The sequence below is a fragment of the Rhinoderma darwinii genome, chromosome 2 (genome assembly GCF_050947455.1).
Source record: "Rhinoderma darwinii isolate aRhiDar2 chromosome 2, aRhiDar2.hap1, whole genome shotgun sequence".
Classification (NCBI taxonomy): domain Eukaryota; kingdom Metazoa; phylum Chordata; class Amphibia; order Anura; family Rhinodermatidae; genus Rhinoderma; species Rhinoderma darwinii.
The window spans coordinates 24,999,025-25,025,256 of NC_134688.1; the positions used below are offsets into that span (position 1 = coordinate 24,999,025).

The 26,232-nt window shown below is 41.6% G+C and overlaps 1 protein-coding gene across 2 annotated transcripts; it reads right to left on the minus strand.

Annotated features, from left to right (window-relative positions):
- Positions 1–4,652: 4,652 nt before the first annotated feature.
- Positions 4,653–25,875, minus strand: VSTM5 (V-set and transmembrane domain containing 5). 2 transcript variants are annotated; one of them, XR_012881279.1, is made up of 5 exons: positions 25,472–25,875; positions 8,792–9,118; positions 8,568–8,705; positions 7,944–8,014; positions 4,653–5,307 (listed from the first exon to the last, which is right to left on the minus strand). XR_012881279.1 is itself a non-coding variant. In XM_075851480.1 (4 exons), exons 1-4 carry the CDS (start codon positions 25,551–25,553, stop codon positions 5,273–5,275), a joined length of 582 nt encoding a protein of 193 aa, XP_075707595.1. In that variant the 5' UTR covers positions 25,554–25,871; the 3' UTR covers positions 4,653–5,272. The 2 variants fall into 2 exon arrangements, 1 of the variants encoding a protein (XP_075707595.1); XM_075851480.1 differs by lacking the exon at positions 7,944–8,014 and having other exon boundaries at positions 25,472–25,871.
- Positions 25,876–26,232: the final 357 nt, after the last annotated feature.

The following is a 26,232-nucleotide window of genomic DNA, read 5'->3' on the forward strand; positions in this document are numbered from 1 at the left end:
CTCCAACCATTATAACAACTGGTTTCACCCATGACGTGAGATGCCCTCAGTAAGCTTGTCACCATTGGCCTGAATATGCAAACTTCGTTATTACCTTCAAAAAGTTCATATCCCCTTGATGGGCATTTTAAGGTGAAGATTGAACAGTCCCCTTAGACTACTCTACCCAGTTTATTCTTAAAGAGTCTCTGTCACCACATTATAAGTGTCCTGTCTCCTATATAAGGAGATCGGCGCTGTAATGTAGGTGACAGTAATGTTTTTTATTTTAAAAAACGATCTTTTTTCACAACGTTAGGAGCGATTTTGGTTTATGCTAATGAGCTTTCTTAATGTCCAAGTGGGCGTATTTTTACTTTCGACCAAGTGGGCGTTGTACAGAGGAGTGTATGACGCTGACCAATCGGCATCATGCACACCTCTCCATTCATTTACACTGCACTAGCGATATAGATATATCACTATGTGCAGCCTCATACACAAGCCCTAACATTACTACAGTGTCCTGATAATGAATACACATGAAATCCAGCCTGGACGTCATGTGTACTCAGAATCCTGACACTTCTGACTCTTTTTTGTGAGATTCCGGCAAGTGAAACCAAATCTCGTTTAGCTCCGTAATCTCGCGAGATTTGGTTTCACTTGCCGGAATCTCACAAAAAAGATTCAGAAGTGTCAGGATTCTGAGTACACATGACGTCCAGGCTGGATGGTCATGTGTATTCATTATCAGGACACTAGTAATGTTAGGGCTTGTGTATGAGGCTGCACATAGTGATATATCTATATCGCTAGTGCAGTGTAAATGAATGGAGAGGAGTGCATGATAACGATTGGTCAGCGTCATGCACTCCCTCTGTACAACGCCCACTTGGTCGAAAGTAAAAATACGCCCACTTGGGCATTAAGAAAGCTCATTAGCATAAACCAAAATCGCTCCTAACGTTGTGAAAAAAGATCGGTTTTTTAAATAAAAAGCATTACTGTCACCTACATTACAGCACCCATCTCCTTATGTAGGGGACAGGGCACTTATAATGTGGTGACAGAGCCTCTTTAAACCAAATCCAATAGTGATGCTGTGGGTTAGAGTGTCCTGTCCGTGACACTTATAATGACCAACTTGGAACAATTATGGAGGAGGGTACCCCCCCCCCCCCCATTTGTTGATATAACAGCCTCTAGTTTTCTAGAAAGGCTTTCCACTAGATTATGGAGCATGGCTGTGGCAGTATCTATTCAGCCTTGAGAGCATTATTGAGGTCAGGCAATGTTTTTGAGAGCTAAAATTTTTAGGACCTGGTTACAGTTCCAATTCATCCCCAAAGTTGTTTTAATGGGGTTGAGGTCAGGGCTCTGCTCAGGCCAGTCAAGTATGTTTACACTAAACTTAGACCCCGCTTTCTGATTAGGGATATTGTTATTCTGGATAAGAAAACGGCCTTCCCCAAAAAGTTACTTCAAAGATGACATAAATCTTTAGAACATCGTTAAGATTTGATGCAACTCGAACTAAGGGGCACCAATCATGACCAACCTCATACCATTATTCCTTCACCATACTTACACAATTGGGCAATAAGCGTCATTCTGGCCACCCCAGTTTGCAAAAGAGCTCTCCTCTGGTAGGAAGAAAACGGTCTCTAGAGTGCCACCTGTTTGAAACTAAGTCAATGTTTGACTATTTAATAAACCTTGAACTGAATTGGCTTATTAGCCAAACTAGAGACACCTATCTGTAGACGGAACTGTTTCAGAGTTGTTGTCCCTCATCAGCACAGAGTATTGTTCTGGTTGACGGTGTGAGATGCCATATGTTCTGCCTCTTAAAGGGTACTGATTTTCCTTGTGGTGGCATTAGAGAAAAATTTTCTTCCTTTTGGTGGAGCGCTATTTTTCATCTCTCCTGATTACACAATTCCACTTCTCCAGAGTCTGATGGTGATGTGCACAGATTCTTTGCATTGCACATCGTGAGCTTTGACTGCTGCTCATCCATGGAAATCCAATACATAGAGCTACGAACAAGTCTTCCTTGATGTTGCTTCTTGAGGCAGCTTGCGCTTCAAAAGAACAAGACTTAAAGATGGCTGATCATAGAGGCTCAAGTAGGGCAGACATATTGACTTGTTCGAAGGATGACAGTCTTAGTATTGAAACCACACATCCCATTGCTAATGATTGTCTTTGGAGAGTGCATGGCTGTACGCTTCATTGTAAGCTCCTTCTTCGCAATGAAAGTGGCTGAAATGGCTAAGTAGATGGCATGTCCACATTTTGACCACGTTCTGTTCTCACTGGCATCCATTATTATAGGAGCCATGACCGATCCATTGGGTATTTTACAGAAAGAATAGTATAGCAGTGTACGCAGGGAGCAATGGAGACCAGACAGAATGGACCTCATCACCAGTGTAAGCATAGCCATAGTTGGTTTCTTCTCTATTGATACATAGCCAAAGCATCCTGCGTATATACTAGGTTCCTGTTGACTAGGTCTGGTAATGATCTTTCATGTACGGTGGGCTTTCATAAGTACCAGATGTACATCTCTAGATTGCCTTGTGCCTTAGGCCCTTTTCACTGATAAACCAACCACAAAAATATATATAATTGAAAGAGAACCTCAAGCTGTATAATGATCACGTACGAATAACATGTATATAAGAACTAAAAGGAAACCAGCACCAACTCAGCAGGTGCCCTTGTCTACAGTGCAGCCCATAGGCATGTGCCTCTTGTGCCTAATGGAAAATCTGTGCCTGACTATCATGCACATTAACTGTCCATGCTTGATTTTACATGTCTATGGTTATCCCTCTCAAAATAAAGGCTATTAGAGGTACCCGGACCTCCTAAGGGATCAGGCTCTGTTCACATCTACGTTAGAGGCTCAACTAGAGACCCCCCATCGCAGAGTCCGTTAATAATGCAGGAAAAAAACAGCACACTTTTTCCGGTAAAATGACCGACCCTATAATGAAAACCTGACGGACTTTATTAAAGTCAATAGGGTCCGTCAGGAGGCATTATTTTTTTTCCCATCATGTAACGGATCCGTCACAGCATTGAATTCCGTCTTTTTTTTTATATGACAGAACAGATAAACTGAATTCTCAGCGTAAATGCGAACGCAGAATTATTTAGCCGAAACTGCTAACTTTTATCCGTTGTGCACGGCTGCTTAAACGCAGGTAAAATACGTATTTTTAGCATAACATTCTGTTGAAGCGATTGCAGCTTGTTGGCAGGATGAAGCAAGCTAAAGGTGGATAGGTCCTATAAGGTCAACTTCAATTTTCCAGCTCAACGTCACTGGAGGGAACTATGGGGGGGAGATATTATTTTGTCTCCCAGCAGAAACCCGTTTTTTCTGCATCAGTCATCAGCGGCGGATCGTATCAGACCAGATTTATTCACGTAATGATAATATTCACACAACGCAGGCTCTACGGCGTCTTATGGCAGTAACGTGTACGTCCTCTTTTTGTTGGAATGTGGCTGAGTTTTCTCATCTATATTATGTGTGTAAACACATCAAACAAAAAAACACACATCTTGTAAGAAAAACATTTCGGACATCTGTATCAACATCTTAGCGGGATGTGCCCAGCATCTCATTCCTCTGCACTGTTGCGCTTCAATAAGAATACATAATGTGACATTGTAGAGCTATACGCCCCACCCCCTCCTCTGTTTTCTAATAAAAGTAATAGCTTTAAGGGTATGTTCACATGATCAGGATTTGCCATAAAAGAATCTGATCATGGATTTTTAAAAGATTCCGCAGCAGAAATCCGAGGCTGATTGTGAGTGGATTTGATGCGGGTTTGTGTGTGAAATGCATGCCGAAATCCTTATGGTATCAACAACGTGTGAACGTAGCCTCAGTCTTCACTTTAGTGCTGGGGGCCAGTGGCCATCTTCTAAGAAGAAATTCTAGGATTGGTAGTGCTGGTAGCATATCGCCACATATAGCATGCCAACAGAAAGGGCTAGTTCACACTGCCGATTTGCATTGTGAGTCCCGCTTCAAAATCTGCCACTGAACTATTCCCGCCGACGGGAATGGGAGGTTCGGGCAGAATCCGCCCAAGATCGGGTAAGACGCCTCTTTTTCCCGCTAGCTGAAATAATCAGCTAGCAGGAAAAAGAATCATCCACTCCCATTGAAATGAATGGGAGGCAAAATTTTGCCATGGATTCCGCCTGCAAAGTTCCTCCGTGTGAACATACACTAAGGAGTGGGACTTATCTCCTCCACTCCCTATCAGCGGCTGCTTCTATCATGAGTCCATTCCTCCTCCTCCTCCTAACTACTAGATAAGCCATGCTCCGACAGTCCAGCCTGTATCATACCTTTGTTGAGTGGTTCTGTCACCGGTGTACTAATGTTAATACCCGCTGGGCTGATTCTGCTCACAGCCTACCCCCAGCAGCACAGATTAGCAGCAGCACCAAGGGGGACACAGAGAAGAAAAAAAATTATCAAAAAAAAAGCCTTTTTAACGTTAAAAAAACAAACAAAACACTGCAAATTACTTAAACCGCTATGAACATCTTTTCAGGACTTTTGCTGTAAAAATGGTACATGGGATATCCCCTCTAAATTTCTCCAAATACATTGAAGACCAGGAAATGCCTCAACGTCTAATTCACAGTAACATTTATAAAACAATATTTATACAGTGCATTATTTTTACAAGAGCTCACAATTCAATAGCACATTTTCAAGCTTTGATTCCAGTTATTCATCGACTCCAACAAAGCGGCAACTTGATATAAACGGTAAACAAAAGGCTCGATACAGTGCGTTATAATACAATATAAATTAACATGTAGACCCTGTTATTAGCATGCAGAGCTCGGGATTGTGTATGGATAATACAGCACTGGAGCATGTTAGAACAGGTCACTGAAGAGGGGGCCTTCCCTGCCAAGTAAAGGAATCTCCACTGACGGGTTGTATCGCTGATAAGACTCTGGATAACAATGGTGTTTACTGGTCGCTCTGGTTTGCTTTGACCGCACTCTTTGTGCACTTGGTTGCAAACTCCAATCCATCAGATGGAAAAGTCCTTCAAATATTTCTGGCAAATACTGCAGAACAGGCTCCGTAGTGCAGCATCCCGTGCTTACTAATCCATTGCCAACATACTGAAAAATACTCAATATCCCCTCCCCCGCCCCCGATCACTGGTAAACATGACTTTGGACTGGACGATAGTCTCTGTAGTGGCTTGAGGTAGGTGGTCCATGCCCATGTTGCTTAGTCTGAAATTATACGTAGCTCAATCTCTTCTGCTGCAAGTAACAGAGTAAAGGAGAGTTATTATTGATTGTTCTATACAGAAGTCTTCATAATGTATATAGAGGATCACATTATACAATGCATTATTATCTTATATATCAATAGGACTCATATAACAGCACTATTTGGCCCCTAAGAGCTGACCGTAACTGCAGGACGGAAGCTATATGTACATGACGTGTCCTATACCATAGTTATCTATAGAAATATGCCTGATATTTGATTCTTAGTCACCTGTAGGGGTGACTATCATGTAAATCAAGAATCCTCCTACTGCAGCCAAAATCCCAACGGTCAACCCTAGAACTGGTCTTACACATTAGCTGTATTTTGGACGAACCCGCCGATCTTGGCGGGACCAGCCCACCACCTAATGTGTATGGCAACCTCCCGACTATCCCCCAATGGCAGATGTCCATGTAAAGGAGGGTCGGGCATGTTGAATTTCAACATGCCCGATCCTTTTGTTTGTTAGTAGATAAGCTACCTATCAGACATTTATGACATATCCTTCGATATGGTTTAATTTGACTTACTCACGGACAACTTTCATGTGACACACTTAGCTGGTCATATCATCCTTGTTGGCCAATCAGAAGAAGGAAGACCGGGTACTGCCTCAGGTGTCCCTTCACGGGGGAAACATCTTGGCACATTTTCTGGCAGTGCCCCTTTTCACAGGGTCTGTTGAAAGCCTTGGAACACGAACTCAAAGACTCCGTTCCCAGGAACAGACTGTCGTACCGCTCAGTACTTTATGGACTATTTCCTGGGAGTAACACGGATGGAGCAATCCAGCAGGCCTGGCGCCTTATGAACTGTTTTAAGGACGCTCTATGGTTTGCCAGGAATCGCCTAATTCTGCAAAGAGAGAGTGCGTCCGTCCACAACCTGCTGAGAGACTTCCACCTGGGACAGCCCGCACGTCGATGAGGAAGAGGACTGATACTCCCTTCCCCCGACTCTCCCTTGTGTGTTGTCTTTCAATAAAGCTTCGGGCCTGTGATTCCCCCTCCCTATCCCCTCTTTCCCACTCCCTCACCCCATCACTTGTCTGTAATGCTTGGTTGTTTGGATTTAGTGAATGTAAGAATGTTAGTGTAGCGTGTGGTGTGATATATAGCAGAGGTGAGCCTGTACTGTGTGTCATACTGACATGTTATGTTTGGCGACTCTTATTTTTTATTATTTACTGCTTCATGGCCTGCGTTGCGTCACAGTAATGTTTGTATGATGACGATTGATTGTCAATAAAACATTTTTCAATCAAAAAGTGTTGTTTTACGGACCATTTTTCCTATTAGTTCCCCCTAAATGGAAATGTAAAGGATTAATAGTGGGTACTTCTGCTCTCACTAGCTTGGCACTGTTATGCCATCTTATAGCCGAAATATGGAGAGGTCTGCCTGGTGACTAAAACTTTTTAATACCCATTTCATTTTATTTTATTAATTTTTCTCTAACATATTCTGAAGACCTTCCTTATAGATATTATAAATACTGAATATAATCTGCATATTTTATTTATTCTCCATTGCTTATATAACACCAACATATTCTGCAGCGCTGTTCATGGATTGTTATCACTCACATCGGTCTCTGTCCCCAATAAAACCCACAATCTAATTTTTCTATCTCACACAATGGGACCAATTTCCTAAAAAAATTTAACTATCCGTATGTTTTTGGAGTGTGGAAGTAAACCCACACACACCTAGGAAACCAGTGTTGCAAGCCGACAGTGCTAACCACTGAGCTACCATGCTGTTTATAACATTAGAAGTGCTAACCACTGAGCCACTATGCTGTATATTACATGAGAAGTGCTAACCACTGAGCCATCATGATGTATATTGCGTAAGAATTGCTAACCACTGAGCTACCATGCGGTATATAACATTAGAAGTGCTAACCACTGAGCCACTATGCTGTATATTACATGAGAAGTGCTAACCACTGAGCCATCATGATGTATATTGCGTAAGAAGTGCTAACTACTGAGCCACCATGCTGTATGTTACGAAGTGCTAACCACTGAGCCACCATGCTGTATATTACGTAAGAAGTGCTAACCACTGAGCTACCATGCTGTGTTACATGAGAAGTGCTAACCACTGAGCCACCATGCTGTATATTACGTAAGAAGAGCTAACCACTGAGCTACCATGCTGTATGTTACATGAGAAGTGCTAACCACTGAGCCACCATGCTGTATATTACGTAAGAAGTGCTAACCACTGAGCCACCATGCTGTATATAACATGAGAAGTGCTAACCACTGAGCCACCATGCTGTATATAACGAGAAGTGCTAACCACTGAGCCACCATGCTACATATAACATGAGAAATGCTAACCACTGAGCCACCTTGCTGTATATAACAGAACTGCTAACCACTCAGCCACCATGCTGTATACTACATGAAAAATGCTAACCACTGAGCCACCTTGCTGCATATAACAACTGCTAACCACTGAGCCACCATACTGAATATAACATGAGAAGTGCTAACCACTGAGCCACCATGCTACATATAACATGAGAAATGCTTACTACTGAGCCACCATAGAGTCCATTAGTACTATAGCTTGAAGCTCATGGGCCCTACAAAATATTTACATGAACCCACCTAATTGCCAATGCTCTGAAGGCGATGTACACTTTTGCAACTACTTTTGTTCTTTTATTGCTCCAATCCATCTAAAATAAAAATGAAATGCAAAAGGTCTTGATTACATATCTCTTACCATTTTGTGTCCGCAGCTCCTATGCAGAAATATGTGCCTCTATGGTTACAGATTACAAACTAACCCTATGTAGTCTGATTCTGCAGTCATCTTGCCCTTTATCTGTACTCTACTTCTTACTTATATACTGTACATTTGATAGGTCACGAAGAAGAAGGGGACAGATCGAAGAAAGTATGATCAGGATCAGACTACACAGGACTCTTGTTTGTAGTCTGTAACTATAGAGATACATACGTCTGCAAGGGTGCTGTAGACAAAAATGGTAGGATATTAAGACTATTTGCAAGGTTGCTTAATTATTTTAGATGCTTTGGATCAATAAAAAAAATGGTTGCAAACATGGACACGGCTCTTAATATGTAACTTTGCCACTGTATCCAAACATTTTTTGTAGGCCAAATTTTTAGGCGATTCCAATGCCTGCAACCCCTATAGATGCTCCTTCGTTGACCATATCTTATGCCAATGCAAGAAGTAATGTAAGAATTTGGGAATATAGTTACCTCTCCGGTGCTGCTTTTTCTTTTGGGCAATGTTAATACATTTGTTGCAGACCCACATAAGGCAGACTAACACAGCCGATCCTGCAGCCAAAAATGCAATGAACACAGCCACAAAGTAGAATTCTTCATAGCGGATTTCTGAAACGAGAAAAAGTCATGAAGAAAACGGTGGCAGCTCAACTCTAACATAAGAGAACGCCAAGAGAGGAGGAGAGAATTTCTACCATGAACATTCAGGATAATTGTGCTCTGCTTGGTACTTCCAAAGTCATCACTCACTGTGATCATATAGAAACCAGTGTCTCTCACTTCCACATTCTGAAGCTGTATGGAGCCGTTCTGAAACTTTTGAACTCGACCTGAGTAACTTGCGGAAATATTAACGTAAGAGTTCACCTTCCACTCAATGATGCACTGCGACTTCCAGCTGGACAAGTATTGCCATTGTATCCATGCGGTCCCGTTACTTGTGTATTCAACGGATAGGAGGACATTTTGGGTCACTGTTGCGTTTATGATGGGCTCTGAGACCAGCAGGAACAACCCTTTATCTGGAAAGGAAATAAACAATGTCCATGATGTGATATATTATATGCAGATTCCCACTAGTCTAAAACATTTTGACATGGACCACACTATATTATTAGGTTGGAGGATCTGGTCTGTCTGACATCCATTATGAACACATAAAAATCTGGTCACTGATGCCAGATCATTTCACTTGTCAATCATACATGTCTCCGCACAATGAAGGAGGGTTCTCTCTGATCTGATACAAGAAGAATAGAAGTGTGACTGGGTGACAGAAAAGGCAGCCCCATGAGACCTAATATGTCTGGCAATGGTAGTACTTCCTGTCCCAGAAACTGACGTTTGGAGCACAAACGGCTGAGCATACAAGACAAAAAAACACATACAATTACCACAGAGATTTAGAGGGTTTTTAGGGGTTTAAGTTTCTAATATACATTGTGGCATATTTATTAATACAAAATACACAATATTCTATGCAGTCAAGACAATCCTCTGTGAGCTAAATACACCAGGAACACAAATCTGTTCCGTGTCCTCATAGTTTGCTACAATGTATCAGGGCAGGTAAAATGTATCAGCCTGGAGTCCTAACATTTAGCTTACGGAGGATTATGTAGACTGGATAACATTGCCCAAAACCGTCCAGTGTGAGATGAATTAGGTCTGCGCGGGTTTTCAGCCTCTAGATGTAAATAAGAATGCTCCCATTCAATGACAGCTAACAGAGATATTAAAACTGGTAAGGAATTGAAGCACAAAATATATTAGAAACTGGCAGAACGTTTCATTATACAATGATTAAGCTTTATTTACTTAAAATTGGTAACCCCTTAGGTTTTGTCATTTTTATGTATACAGTGTGTGCAAATTGCTGTTGTATGTTGGTGTCATTGTTACTTGGTGTGTTGCATTATTTCCTCGCAACAGTATGGCCATGGGTTTGAATTATGGGCTGGGCTACATCTGAATAAAATCTGGATGTGCTCTCCCTTTTATTTTTCATTTTAGGCCTCATGCACACGACCGTAGCCATGTGCACGCCCGTGATTTTCGGGTCGGATGCACGCTGGTAAATCGCGGGCTGTGCACATGGCCGCGTGCATTCATTTCTATGAGCCTGCAACACAGAACACGGCCGTAATAAGACATGTCCGTTCTTTCTGCGGTCCAGGCTGCTGGGCCATGCACGGGGAAATTGGGGCCGCAAAATCACGTTCATGTGCATGGGGCCTTAGAGTTCCTATGAAATTGGAGGGCATGGCCAAGATTTACTAAGTTTGGCGTTGCATGCGCTAGACTGAGACTGAAGCCTGCTGGAGTAAAATACAACAAATTTATTTGGAGGCTAACACCTCGTAGTAAATTTGTTGCTTCCGGTGCTGTCCATGCTCCGCAAACTGGAATCTACACCTGCTATGAGCTGGCATAGATTTCCACTATAATTTACGTCAATATCTGGCGTAAATTATTGTAAATTTGCCACCTCTGGCTAAGTCCCACTATCTTTTTTTTGTTAGTGGCAAGAGCGGCATAAAAGTAAGATAATTTAGCACAAAACAGATGACCTCCAAAATTTCCGACACTAAAGTGGCATAAACCTGTTGATAAGTTTCCCCGTATTGTGTGCTCTCCTGGGGTCAGGAATATTCTGGCTGATTCCATGACCCTAACATTTATTTATGATAGCTAGAAAAACGTATTACCAGAGGTGTAACTTGAAGGTCCAGGGCCCCAAATCAAAATCTGTAACAGCCCCCCTCCCAACTGCCTTAAAAAATATTAGTGTCTTCTTCTATGGCAGAGAGAGCTTTGTGCCCCCTCAGGAACCAGGGTCGGGTAGCCACTATTACCTCTGCACCCTCTATAACTCGTGCTCATTACCTTCATCTCGTCCGTACATGAGTTGTTTCTTACACAATTGTCAAATCAGGCCAAAATTGGGCAGTATATGGCATTTTTAGGCATAAATTATGTGATGGAACATTATAATTATAGAGATAAAAGCTGACATAGATAATCAATATTTTCCAAAGTAAAATATTCAAATATGTTTTAATTATAAAAAATATTCCTGCTCTACAAAATATCTAATAGATCACAGCGATAATCAGAATTATACAAACGTGCATTGACCATATAAAAAGTGTGCAATTTAAAGGGACTATGTGAAAATAGAAAAACATTGCTACTTTCTTCAATAAACAGCGCCACTCTTGTCCATAGGCTGGGTCTGGTATTACAGCATTCAAGTGAATAAGGCTAAGCTGCAATACCAGACACAGCCCATGGACAAGGGTGGTGCTGTTTCTAGTCTTACAAATGTTAGTTATTGGTTATTGAAGATTATATAGACGCTGGGGTTGTTGACCCCTTTAGCACAGGTACATATAAGTATTTGCATCACATACCTGTGTAATTTTTGTAATCACCTACAGTCTATAGACGCTCAGGTTAATGCACTGCACTTTGATCAAGTAGCCATAAAGCTGGTTCACTAATGTTCTATAGATTAACTGAAAAAGTCTATACCATTGATCGGAATGCTAGATAAGTATTAGCTCAGGTTGATATAGTTATATAGACTCTTTTGAAGCTCTTGTTTACAGCCACTAAAATGGCGCCATATTACGACTCCATGTAATTTTTATTGGTACCATTTTGAGGCACCGACGATTTTATGACGAATTTTTATTCCATTTTTTGGGGGAGGTAATGTGACCAAAAAACAGCAATTCTGGAGCTTAGTGTTTTTTTTATGGTGTTTACCGTGCGGGATAAATAATTTAATATTGTAATAGTTTGGACTTTTACGGATGCGGCGATACCAATTATGTTTATTTAAATTTTTTTACATTACGTTAGGACAAAAATGGAAAACGGGTTCTTTTTTTTTTTTTCACCTTAAAGACTATGTAAACCTTTGAAATCATTTTTTTTATTTCTTTTTTTAAAATAAAAATGTGTATCAGTGTGTTTGGTGCAACTTTCAAAATACTTTTTATTAAAAATTATTTTTACTTTTTGAGATACAGCTGTTTTGTATCCTGTATACAGAGCAGCTGTATCTTGCGCTGAATCCTGTATCCGTCAGGTCAGCAGGACTGACGGGCGCAGTGTCAGCGGGTCCTGCTATCGATCACATCTAAATTCATAACTTAGATGTGATCGATTACAGGTGGTTCCTGCGTGTCAGAGACACCCAGGACTCACTGACACTGAACCCGTCAGTCCTGCTGAACTGATGGATAAAGGATTCAGGGCTAGATACAGCTGCTCTGTATACAGGATACAAAGTAGCTGTATCTCAAAAAGTAAACATAATTTTTAATAAAAAAGTATTTTGAAATTTGCACCAAACACACTGAAGCAAAAGTATATTGGAAAGACCCAGGCTTTGTTCATACCTGCGTTGGGGACCCGTTCTGACGTTCTGTCGGAGGTTTCCGTCAGAACGGGACCCTGAACAGACACAAACGGACATTGATTTCAATGGCAATGGAGCCGTTGCCTGTGGTTTCCGTTTGTCTCTTTTGTGCACCGGTCTGTTGTGCACCGGACCCCTGTCATTTTGCCGGAAGCAATAGAGAAGCAATAGCGTAGTCAACTACGCTATTGCTTCCGGCAAAACGACAGGGGTCCGGTGCACAACAGACACAAACAGAAACCATGGGCACCGGATCCGTCACCATTGAAATCAATGGTGATGGAAACAGAATCCTCTGGTTTCCGTCGGTGTCAGTTTGTGTCTGCTCAGGGCTGATGGAAACCTCAGACGGAACGTCAGAACGGGACCCCAACGCAGATGTGAACGAAGCCGAATACGTCTTCTCTCTTTTGTATCCACTCCTGTGTTTAGCTAAAAAAAAAACTGCATGTGTGATTCCACCCTTAACCCCTTAATGACCAAGCTATTTTTTACGTTTTGTCATCGTCGCATTCCAAGAGCTATAACGTTTTTTATTTTTGCATTGACATAGCTGTATAAGGTCTTGTTTTTTGCGGGTTAAGCTGTATTTTGTAATAGCACCATTTTGGGGTACATAGAATTTATTGATTCAATTTTAATAACATTTTTTGGGGGGGGGGGATAAAAAAAAACAGATTTCGCCTATTTTTTTTCGTCTTAAATTTACGCCATTTACCGTGTGGTATAAATAACACAATAACTTTATTCAGCGGGTTGTTACAATTGCAACGATACCAAATTTGTATCGATTTTGTGTGTTTTACTACTTACACAGTAAAAACCCTTTTTTTCAAAATTATTTGTTTTTGTGTCTCCATATTTGAAGAGTCATAACTTTTTTATTGTTCCGCCGATGCAGTTGTATGAGGGCTTTTTTTTTTGCGTGACAACTTGTCGTTTCTATGTGGTTGTGTTCAGATGGCACTGGTTTCTTTTGGGTGCTCGAGGTAGGGTCCCAACCCGGGTATAGGTTAAGAATTTGTAGTCGGCACACCTTGCATGTGTTACAAAAATATATATCTTTATTGGATGGATGCCAGAGGCTACATGTGCGACGTCGACGTTTCGGTCGATAAGACCTTCGTCGGGCACTGAGCCGTGCTGGGGACTGGATCGGTGCAAAATATAATGCGTATGTAGCGCTGCTATAGTGAGTACTGGGCGGCTTACCGCTATAGATGGGCGCTCATCTAGAGCGGTAAAAAGTGTGTTTTTCATTTTTTTTATTATTCACTTTATTTATTTATTTATTTTTTGCTTTTTTACTAGTCTCATTAGGGGGCTTCACTATGCAATCGTCCGATCGCTTTTATAATACACTGCAATACTTCTGTATTGCAGTGTATTACTGCCTGTCCGTATAAAACAGACAGGTATCTGCTAGGCCATGCCTCCGGCATAGCCCAGCAGGCATTCACTACAGGCAGACCTGGCCTTCATGAGACCCTCGTCTGTCATAGAGACACCGGCAATCTTATCGCCGGGTGCCGGTGGGGTGAGAGAGGGCGTTCGTTCGTTCGTTCGTTCGTTCCCTCCCTCCCTCCCTCCAAACCACTCAGATGCCACACTCGCTATTGAGTGCGGCATCTGAGGGGTTAAATGGGCGAGATCGATACTTATATTGATCTCGCCAGTTCGAGCAGGGACGCCCCTAACCCTCAGCTACCTCTGGTAACCGAGTACAGGAAGATTTACCAGCTCCCTGCTCTGTTTATTTTTTCCGAAGCAGCGCTATGAAAAGGTGTATGCATCGGAATAAAAGCCATTAGTGGTCGCCATGAAAAGGCGTATTGGCGGTCACTAACGGGTTAATGCTTTTTTTTTCCTATATTACCCAAAACTTTATTTAACACATTTTTGCATTCTTTTTTAGTCCCACCAGGGGACTTGAACAAGCCATAGTTAGATACTTCTGTATTGCCCTTTTTGCCGACTCCTATTAAGTCCTGCCTCTGGCAGGGCACAATAGGAGCACTAAGTATGTTCACACAGGGCGGATACCCTGCGTAAAAGCACACAGCGTATCCGCCCTGTGTGCCATAGGGAATTCCGTCCGAAAAACCGCACCAAATTGTTGTGCAGCTTTCCGGCCGGAAGGTCCGCGGCGAAATACTGCCCAGAAAAAAATGGATACTTACAATAGCGAAGCGTCCCTCTGATGCAATGCTGCTCTGAAGCCCTGGGATGACGTTTCAACCCATGTCACTGCTGCAGCTTGTGATTTTCTGCAGCGGTCACACGGGATGAAACGTCATCCCAGGAGTCCGGCCTGTGGTAAGTATAAGATCATTTTTTTTGTGAGTTGCATTTTTTTGCAACGGAATTGCTATTTGTTCCGGGATTTACCTCCCTATTGAATTCAATGGGGAAAACCCGCAATAAGCAGCGATTACACAATACAATTGACATTCTGCAGATTCAAGAAATGTACCGCATGCCAATTTATGAGCGTTTTTTGTTCATATCTCATCCGCTCGGCTGCTACAGTATTATTCTGCGGATTTTCCACAACAAAATCCATTGCAGAAAATCTGCAGTATTTTTGCTATGTGTGAATGTGTTAGCTGACCCTAACATAGCAGACCTGCCATTAGATGAAGTGACAGAGGGAGCCCCCCTTCTATCGAATGGCTTAAATGTAGTGGTCGCTATTGGTTAAACCAAACAGGATTAAAGTTATCTGCGACACCCACGGGGTGCCCCTCCATACACCCCCCTCTTTGATTGTGTTGCACATGTACATCAAATTTGGGGGGGAAAAGGACCTGACAGCTCTCCTAACATGCTTGTTTCAGCCCATACTTTTTCGGTATAAAAAAAAAACAACCATGCAGGAACATATTTTCTTACAACTCTGTGTTGGGCTGTTCCTTTATTATTCCTCCTGGAAATTTATAAATAAATTTACAAATGAATGTTACCATTGCCCTTGTCAATAGTGTGTGTCTGCACAGCCTGACACTGTCCAATCAGTTCTGACACTTCCTATTGACAAGGGAAATGGTAACGCTCAGTTGTCAATTCATTCATATCATACATTTCCAGGAGGAATAACATAGCTCTAGAAAATGATGCCAAAGAAATGTTATTTCATGGGGAATGCACGTATTTAGTAAAACATATACATCAGGAGATATGACGAAATTATATTATTATCGGAAAGAACCCATTTACAAGAAAAAGCAACTACAAAAGGCTGCGGGGAAATAAAAGTTGTAGGAGTCTGTTAATTATGTAACAATGTGATAAGTCAGGACAGGCATAGTGTCATCGAGTGGGTGGGATTAGAACACAAAGTAGCCAATCAAATGAAGGGAATGATGGCAGCAGTAGATGAGTGTGATGATCTTGTTGGAGGCAGTGACCTCTATACTCATGTCATTATATTATTGACGACAGGTATGAAGTATTAGGGCCAGATCACTCCACCAGGGGATCCTCTAGTGGACCCATGTTCTGACACAATATCAAGGCCCATGGGGTTAAACCCCTGCTTGTGGATCACCTTCATCAGGGATGTGTTACTTTTCTGGGGTTATTTCAGATATAACAGTACAATGAAAAGTGGACATGTACTACGCCTATAAATTTGTAATCAGTATATACCGGTCTATCACTTAGTAGCATGAGAGGGTGGGATCATATACAAGTGAAATGTCAGGTGGGTTTTATACACCCGTAATATGGCCACATTTTCGCATCTATATTAAAGGCTTTGTAAACCTTTGAAAGTGTTTTTTTTTTTTTTTTTGTAAATCTATCCGTGTGTTTGGTGCAACTTTCAAATTAGTTTTTATTAAAAATTATTTATACTTTTTGAGATACAGCTACTCTGTATCCTGTATACAGAGCATCTGTATCATTCGCTAAGACCAGAATCCATCAGGTCCGTGGCACTAACGGGTTCAGTGTCAGCGGGTCCTGCAGTGACCGCAGGATCCACCTGTAATCTATTACATCTAAATTATGAATTTAGATGCGACCGATAACTGCTCAATCCTGCGTGTCAGAGACCTGATGGATACAGGATTCAGTGCAAGATACAACTGCTCTGTATACAGGATACAAAGCAGCTGTATCTCAAAAAGTAAAAATAATTTTTAATAAATAGAATTTAGGAAGTTGCACCAAACACACTGATACACATTTTTATTAAAACAAAAAAATCTTTTTTCCCGGACATTAAAGTGTGGCCATATTACGAGCCCATGTGTTATATATTTTACGCAGATGTTTTTTAAAGGTGCAAAGTTTTAAAGATTCTCTCGCTACAAGCAATATGGACTTTGCTTTGGGAGGCAATTTAAAATGTAAATGCTTTTCGTTGCTCAATGATTCATTTGATAATGATGAAACACCCAAATTAGCGGATTAAACTCTGCACTGTATACATATACATAAATAATGATTGCTTCCTTGGCATATACGACCAGCATCTATACCTGAAAGTAACGACCAGCATCTATACGTGAAAGTAACTGCAACAAAGCTGCAATAATGTGTAACCTGAAGTGCTGTAAATCCTTATAATCTAGCATGTGGCAAAAATATTCCCAATCCCATACAGCATATTAAAGGAATATTCCCAATTTAGACATTTATGGCATATCCACAGGATATGCCATAAATATCTTATAGATGCAGGTCCCAGCTCTGAGACCCACACCTATATCGAGAACAGGGATTATACGACCCTCGTTTCGCCTGGTGCAGCGGCGACAAGCTGACAAATCTAGGCGGGTACTAGTGGAAAGAGGGCTTCGTCTGCGCGTGGTTCTCTCTATTCTGTTGTATACGGAAACAGTCGAGCAGCATTTACTCGGCTGTTTCTGTAACTCCCATTGAGCAGTATGGAGAGAGCAGCACGCATTCACAGCCCTCTTCCCACTAGTCTCCCCGTCAGGAATCTGCGGCCAGTGGCCAACACACCATGTGAAACAGGGGTCAGGTGACCTAAATTTTTGATATAGGATAGGTCCTAGAACTGGGACCTGAATCTATAAAACTTTTATGGCATCTGACGTGGATATGCCATAAATGTCTAATTTGGGAAGACTCCTGTAAATCACATGATCGGGGATGGCCTTAGGTTGGATGTTTTTTTGTGAAGAACCTTCTTTTGATGACCCCTTCCCTTATGGTATACCATATAGCGCCCAAATAATGCAATCATAAAGTGTACAAATAACAATACCATACAGTGCTTGCTTACCACTGCCAAACAGTGCCCAAATAACACTGCCTAACAGTGCCCAAAAGAACACCTGTAAAGTTAACGGTTAGCTCATGTTTGAGCACAAAGTGTGGGATCGGGTGTGCAGGTTCCAGGTGCCCAGACCACTCAGTAGTGACGGGGAATGTGCAGGTTGCATGCCCCAGCCCTAAGGTCAATCCTATACATGATGATCTGATGGACGCGGAAAAACAAAGTAAAAGACCTTATTCAAATTAGGCATTATGAAAAAAAGTATATAAGGACATTTGCATTAAAGGGGATGTTCACTATGGGCAGCCATTTACAGAGTGCGAGTCCAAATCTCCCTGATCATGGCCCTCAAGTGGGTGGAGCCAAGCATCCATGCAAATTGCAGCCCTAGATGGGTGGAGATTGTGGTAGTCGACCAGGACGTGAAGGTCTCTCGCCACAATGTAATGTATTCTGTTTAATCTAAAGTACAAATGAAATGAATGAAGGGGAAATCCATTATTTTTGGACACTGTTTTATTTACGAGTTTACAGTCAGTAATTGATGTACTAAAATACCGGCACTTCCTGGCAGGAAATAATAGGAATGCATTATTGAGTAGTGTTGTGTTTGAGTGGAGATGGTCCAATTCTGCAAGTCACGCTGTTAGGAGTTCAGTCTAAGCAAAGTGAAGATTTCAGAAAAGTCTAAAAGAGACGTCACCAATAAATAGAGGTCCTTGATCTGTCCTCAGTCACTGTGTTAACAACTCTAGTCTACAGCCATTTCTTCATGATATCTGTTCCTGGAAAAATTGGGTGACACTTCACATGGCCACCATTAAAGCCAGGGGTGAACCTAGCCTTACAGCTGCCTGAGGCGAATAGTGAAATGGCGCCCCTGCATGGAGGAAAATGTCCATGTCAAAAAGTCGTTCCATGAAAGTGCACAGAATTTACATAAATCCTATTCACATGCTGTGGAAATAACACACAGCGTATAGTACATATGCCGCAGAATTTTGCTGTCGATCCGGCCCCAGATTTCACTCTTTAGACTGGATTCACACGAGCATGTTCAGTCCGCAAAGGACGGACGTATTTCGGCCGCAAGTCCCGGACCGAACACACTGCAGGGAGCCAGGCTCCTAGCATCATAGTTATGTACGACGCTAGGAGTCCCTGCCTCGCTGTGGGACAACTGTCCCGTACTGTAATCATGTTTTCAGTACGGGACAGTAGTTCCACAGAGAGGCAGGGACTCCTAGCGTCGTACATAACTATGATGCTAGGAGCCCGGCTCCCTGCAGTGTGTTCGGTCCGGGACTTCTGGCCCAAATACGTTCCGTCCTTTACGGACCGAACATGCTCACGTGAATCCAGCCTTACAATGCAAAAGCTGAATTCATGGTCAAATTCTGGAAAAATCCATGTCACAACCTGCAGGTAGCTCATTCAAATTTTGCAGTGGATTTTTAGAGCTTGTCCTCAGCAGAAAACATCCGTTGCAAGTGGTCTGTACAAGGGAAGGGCTTAATGGGAACATTTCGGAGTCAAGCATAATTACCAGCTATTTAAAATCCCAAAATAGATACAGACCCCTGAAGAAATACAGAATAAATATAGACCCCCGACTACACCCCAAACTACAAACCGAAAAATACATACAGACCCCAGACATATTACACTTACATACTACAAACATTTTGCACACAGCACAGCTCACACTCTGTCCTCCTCTGTGGAGCCTTGCAGTTCCACCTCCTGGCTTCAGGACTGCAGATATGGTTATGTGACCACAGGTCCTTCTACAGCTCCTGCACACATTTGTGCCTTTATGGATCATTGCAGCTTTGTCACTTTTTTCTGATAGTCGAAGCAAAAATGTTACAAAAGCGTGTTAAGGGCCACGGGCTAAATTGCCAACCCCTGAATTCCTAGTGAAATGCAGTATCATGGAAGGTGCGTATCTGACTTCTGCTAAAATAGAGGATGTCAGCCAGCTGTCTCCACTCCAGAATGGAAAATCTGGGTAATTATACATACGGATGTAGTCATCTTTAACTTGATTCTGATAACTTGCTGCAACGTGATATCAAACAACATAAGCCATTGACAAGTCATTGAAAAACTCTAGATAAGGGATCTAGCCACTGTTTATTTAATGCGTTAAAAGTCAAGGTAAAGACGGCTACATCTGTATGTATCACTGCATAATTATATACAGATACATATTTAAGCATCCATATTATGGTCATAACACCCATACCTCAATCAGCTGTATTGTGCCAAACTTAGATCATTGTAGTATCCTATGGATTGATTGATTGATAGATCATTACCTTCCCATTTCCCCTTTTCCTTACTAACAAAAAATGTAGACAGTAGATAACTGTGGAAGGTGACCATAGGTCCATTTTAAGCTCCTTCATGTCTACGCAGCATCGATGAATAGGTAGAATCTGCCAGCAATTGAAATATTTTACCTATTTTTTCCCTATATCCAATTATCATTTGTATCTGAGAGCTAAATGAATAGACAGGAAAGTAATTTTCCAATAGTCATTATTACTGATACTTATGTCTGCGCGCCTGTTTTGATAGAATAGCACATGGGGCCTACAAAGTGACAAGCAGGTCGACCTAGTGAACGCGCATGAAGAATATTAGTGTCTTCTCCATAAGCAGCTCTACAGTGTCAGAACCCAACACCTCCCCATATCTCAGCTTACTGCACCCCTATGAGTATAAAATGGGGGGTAGTGGAATATCGTGGTTAACTGCATTCACAGGCAAATTTTCAGTTTTTTGGGGGGGATTTGGCCACTGTGGTAATTTATTACAGCAGCCAGATGCTGAAATTTTGTGAATGGGATTTAAAAAAAAATCCTGCTGACACAATGTGGCCAAAAATGCCACTGCTGTTCATACTGCAATATTTTAAACATTATACTATACATCGCAAGCGGCCCGTTTTTAACAAAACAGACCTCAAAAGAGGCAAATGTGCAAAATGTCCATTCCTGGGCAGATCCAGCATTCAAATGTTGGGAGTTATAACATTTTCATTCACTACAGTGTTGGAAATCACAGCTTACCAAACCATAGTACAGTGATAGATTTTCTGTGAAAATTTCCTAAAACAACTACTGCTAAAGGAACACTCCAGGCAAAATTCATACACTGGGTTATGTCTAGAGCAGGACCTGAGGGGGCGGGGCATGACACTGGGATTTATGAAACAAAAAAGAGAGAATCCCTATGTCATGCAGTGCCCCTGCATTAGACTTAAAGGGGCTGTCCACAAATGGACAACTGATGACCTATCCACAGAATAGGTCATCAGTATATGATCGGTGCGTGTCCGACACCTGTACCCAGCACCAATCAGCTGCCTCCGCGTGCCAGATGTTATGAAGTGTATGCAGTAGTCAGAGCTGGAGACAGATAGCTCCGACCACTGCATAGCGGCCTTGCTGCAGACCTGCAGCTCGGCCGCTATTCCGTGACCGGCATGTACATCCAGTGCCTGGAGGCAGCCGGAGCAGTTGATCATATACCAATCATATACCCCACCGATCATATATAGTTGACCTATCCTGTGGATAGGTCATCAGTTGTCCAATTGTGGGCAATCCCTTTAATCATAGTGTATCAGTTCTGTCTGGAGTGTTCCTTTAAGAAAAAAGTTGAATTTTACCACTTTTTTGCGGCATTTTTTCCAGATGCTGTTATGTATGAATGTATCATTATGCTTTAATATCCTCAGTAGAGGATTTTGACTTTTTGGATTTATAAAGACCCAAGTTCACTTAATATCCACATATTTTACATAGTTAAAAAATGCACAAACGTATTTGTGCTTGATAAAGACTCATTGTGTAGTTGTAGATACTGATATCCACATCTCATAAAACAATATATGGAAGGTTTAAAATACTAGAATGGAAAAAAAATCTGGACCCCTGAACACACTTATTGTAAAATCTGATACCATATGGGATATTGTCAAGATCAGGCCTAGCAGAGGATCCTCCAATGTGTTCCAAAAGTCCTGCAGAAGATTCAACCCCCACTTGGAACTGACATGTCCTATCTTTTGCGTTTGGGCTCCCGTACGTCGTATAAGAGCACGGGCAAAAAATGCGGGCGGCTGTCCGCTGCCGACGGCGGCCTGCCGTGCCCGTAATCGTGGCCTGTGATTACAGGCACGGCCGCGTGCATGGGGCCTTAGCCCCATACACACAACCGTATTTTTCATCCATAATTACGGACCCATTCATTTCTATAGGCTACGGACACTTTTCCGTATCTTTACAGATGGATGTCCCTGCCGTAGAAATTATAGAACATGTCCTTTTTTTGTCCGCAATTATGAAACAGACTCTCCATAGAAGTATATGGACACTTCCGTAATCCCGTGCATCCGTAGCCGTCCGTAATCACTGAAGTATTGCTATGCAACGCCAGGGGATTACCCTAGATTCCTCGCTGTTTTTTAGTGGATCCGTAAATACCGATGCATTACGGATGCAATACGGAACGTATTTACGGGCACCCTTCCGTATATGCGGATGATTAAGGATGATTATAAATGACTACGGATCCGTATTTACGGGAAGTATTTACGGATGGATGAAAAATACGGTCGTGTGCATGGGACCTTAGTGCTGAGCTGTGACTTCACATGTCTGTGAGATATACTGTACCACAGACACGTTCTGAGAAGCTTTTTTTTTTTTTTTTTTTGCTTTGGATGTGAATGGAGAAGAACTCGTCACAATCAGTACCGAATAAGTAAAACAAAGTATATGGAAATTGACACAACTTTTTATGTTGATTCAAACTGTATTATAAACTGACTACAGCGTTGTCTTCATCTTCAATTTTAATAGACCACGTGTTCATGGACTATCAGTTCTTCCTGTAATCATACCTGTACTTTTACTGTAAAACAAACACATTGCCCATCCCCACCTTATCTGGGGGTGTAGTCGTAGTGCAGTATGAGAAGGATTTGAAGGGTGTGGACACGTTACATGGTTCGCACTCATAGATACACATGAGGTGATCACAGAGACAACAGAGCAAGGACGCGCTGACTTTTTTTGATAGGAGTTAATATGTACATGCAGTTATTATATATACATAGCCTGTACTACACTAGTGTATGGACCTCAGCCTATACATGCTTTATGTTTACTAACATTGTCTTTACTATGAGAAATTCTTCCATTGCAAAGATTTAAAAAAAAAAAAAAATGTGGACTCTCATATGGGCATCATAATGATTAGGGGATATTTGCTGCATCTTATAAGCATAAATAACAATCCCCAATATAGTATGTGACCCAATATTAATATATGCAGGGCTGATCACTCCGACTGGTCTAAACTCATCAACAGATAACAGCCAGGGATGCCATCAGGGCAATACTGGTGGTACTGCCCTCAGGGGAGCACTCAAATAATGGATCTGATGTGCCGCTTCCCACCATAGACTTAAAAGGAATGTAATCATCAGATATTTGTTATTTATTTATTTTTTATGTGATTATCCTAATAAAAAAAAAACGTAAAATATTGCAGTTTTCACATTGGCCACTAGAGCACACACAATAGGCTGACACTTCCTGTTTTCGGCAGCTCACTTGTATGCTTTGCTGTGTAGACTGGGACAAGGTCAGCAGATTGTGTGAGATTTAATGACAGCTCTGTTGTACTCTGTAGGTATAGATAAGACAGGATAGTAACACTATATACTATACACACACATAAAGCTTTGTGTACAGCTCCCCTGTCACTCCCTGGTCTCTATGGGAGGGGCTATAATTCCTGTAGACTGTAGTAGTCTCTGACATTTCTCTCTCAATTGACTTCCATTTATTTCAGTTGTCATAAAGCACCCACACACGACTAAACAATACAGGGAGGAAGTATATGTCTCCAATATGGCCGCACCCAGGGAAGTTTTATCAAATAAAAAATAAATAGCTAGAAATTTTTAAACAAAAAACTAAAAAATGATTTCTCTTCTACAGACTTACATCTAGTTAATGAAACTAAAATCAAATACATGAGATATTTCCTTTAAATTATAAAAAAAATTCTGCCTACAGCCCATTTATGTATCTAGTATTGAGTCCAATGGGAGATGTATTAATGTGTATGCAGTAAGCTCCCCCTAGTGGTGGCTGTAGGAAGTCAGAATTTTATAATTTATCTTCCGGACAACCATTTCTTAGAATGCAGCCACTCTGGTAATCTGTTGATCGCCATAGCTACCTTTATCCTTTGGTAATCAGCTGTTATTATTAGGAAAAGCTTCATGCCGTTCACCTATTACTCCTGCAGCGGTCACTGATGGGGAAATGTATTATTACATGCTGCCCATTCAAATGACCAGGTGACCATATAATACAATCACATTTTTTCATTATTTTTTTATTATGAGCAAGTTCCTGTCAGTAAACCTTTATGGCCATAGCCATGGACAAGCCCTTTAATTGATACAAGCTCAGCACTGCTACATATGTATATGCGTCCATAAGCATGAATAGGTTGAAACATATGATAAAATCTGTAGACACCATATTCTCAATTAATAGGGTTGTACAGGATTAGAAAAACATGGCTGCTTTCTTTTAAAAATAGTGCCACACCTGTCCATGGGTTGTGTCTGGTATTGCAGCTTAGCTCCATTAAAATGAATGGGATTGATCGGCAATACCACACACAACCTGCGGACAAGTGTGGTGCTGTTTTTAGAAGAAATCAGTCATATTTTTCTTATCCTGTACGGCCCCTTTAACATAGCAGGGCTGCGCATAATGCATTAATAACTCAGTAATTGCTATTTCTGAAGCTATAAGGATATGTCTGTATAATGCACAGGTAAATCCCTGCAGCCCTGTGCATGCAACCAGATGAAAAGCAGAATCCATTAGAGAGCTTTCAATGGATTCCCCCGGATGATGGACTGATACTTACACAGCATTAGGATATTATATGCTGAATTTACACAGCGATATTTGCTCCGTCAGACGGATGTCCAGATAATTACTTATAGAGACGTCAGTCTGAGCTCAGCAATCACTTGCCCAGATAAATTGCTGGAAAATATTAACATTTTTACAATTTGCATGTCATAATTGTAGTGATCATGGTGATCAGATTAATTCAATTTATATAGAGATCACATAATGATTGGATCGATTGGCGATCACTTGATTGTCGCTACGGTCTGATCGTAGCAATAATTAAGATACATAATATAAGCCAAATTCTGCAACAAATAATTCTTTAAATGTGCAAGCACAGAATATTGGCAGTGGGTGATAACATAATGATATGGCAATATTGTATTTATAGTGTGAAGAACTATACGTTAGTCATGATCTCTTAACTGGTCGCATCATGTAGCATGTTTACCTGCAGTTCTATGTAACTCTAAAAATGGCACATTGAGATATGACCATGAGTTGCGCCAAATGACAATCTCAGTACTACTACATATGACAAATTCAGCTCTGCTACATTTTTATCAAAATAAGAGTAAGCAGTGGCAGAGATGGGCAACATGTGGCCTTCCTGTTGCTGTATGACTACAAGTGTCAGTGTACGCCGCGGCAGATGCTGGCACTTGTGGTCCCACAATGGCCTCAGCACCGTTGAACAGTGTGTAGCGTCCCTGGGCACTGGCAAATAATTGGCACTTACTTTGATGGATCTGATGAATGAGACATAATGTGAAGAACGCCGCAGATGCTCTGACTGGGCTCCAGCCTTTGAGATTCTTCATGGGAGAGATGGTGAGGGCACATCTCAGGTCGCTTTGTATCTGGTGTGGCAGTAAAGCATGATGATGATGAGGAGGATGAGGATGATGAGGAGGATGGGTAGTGCTATTCCTCCTTCATAGATGGAGGTGAGGAGAAGGTTCCAGGTCTCCTGTGTGTACACACACCTGCGCTATGTACATCACCTTACTCCTTGCTGCTCCTTATATCTGTTGCTGCAGCCGGTGACACGCTGGTTAGACCAGTTTTCATAGGCACGTCCTTTAAAAGACACAGAAACACACACAGCAAATGCAGGCAGCCTGTTTACAGCACATGCCCAGTTATTGATTTATGGTAGTGCTGGCTGTACTACAAAGACATCTGTAAAGAGCTGAGGGAAGGCCGGCGCTTGTAGAGGACATATTAATGGGCGCCACTTGTGGCCTTGCACTTGATGAGGAAAGTCTCAGACAGACTGGAGATTATTCACAGTCATATCTCCCAAGTTTTGGAAATTAAAAAGAGGAACAAACGTATGCGAAATGTGCGGCACATCACAATGAATTGTCTACTTATCCTTTTTTTTTTAGATGCCATAGTGCCCCCATAACACAGTTTACCACAGTAATTCCTTAATATAGCCTTCCAGAGTGCTTCTGCAACACAGCCTGCAACAGTACCTCTGTAACACAGCTTACC

What these genes read in the sequence shown, in the direction of transcription:
- VSTM5 (XM_075851480.1), bottom strand. Translation starts at nt 25,553, where the DNA reads ATGAAGAATCTCAAAGGCTGGAGCCCAGTCAGAGCATCTGCGGCGTTC. An exon ending in AATTATCCTGAATGTTCATG is followed by an intron (nt 8,706 to 8,791) that starts GTAGAAATTCTC and finishes TTCTCGTTTCAG; the next exon opens with AAATCCGCTATGAAGAATTC. An exon ending in GAAAAAGCAGCACCGGAGAG is followed by an intron (nt 5,308 to 8,567) that starts GTAACTATATTC and finishes TGTTACTTGCAG; the next exon opens with CAGAAGAGATTGAGCTACGT.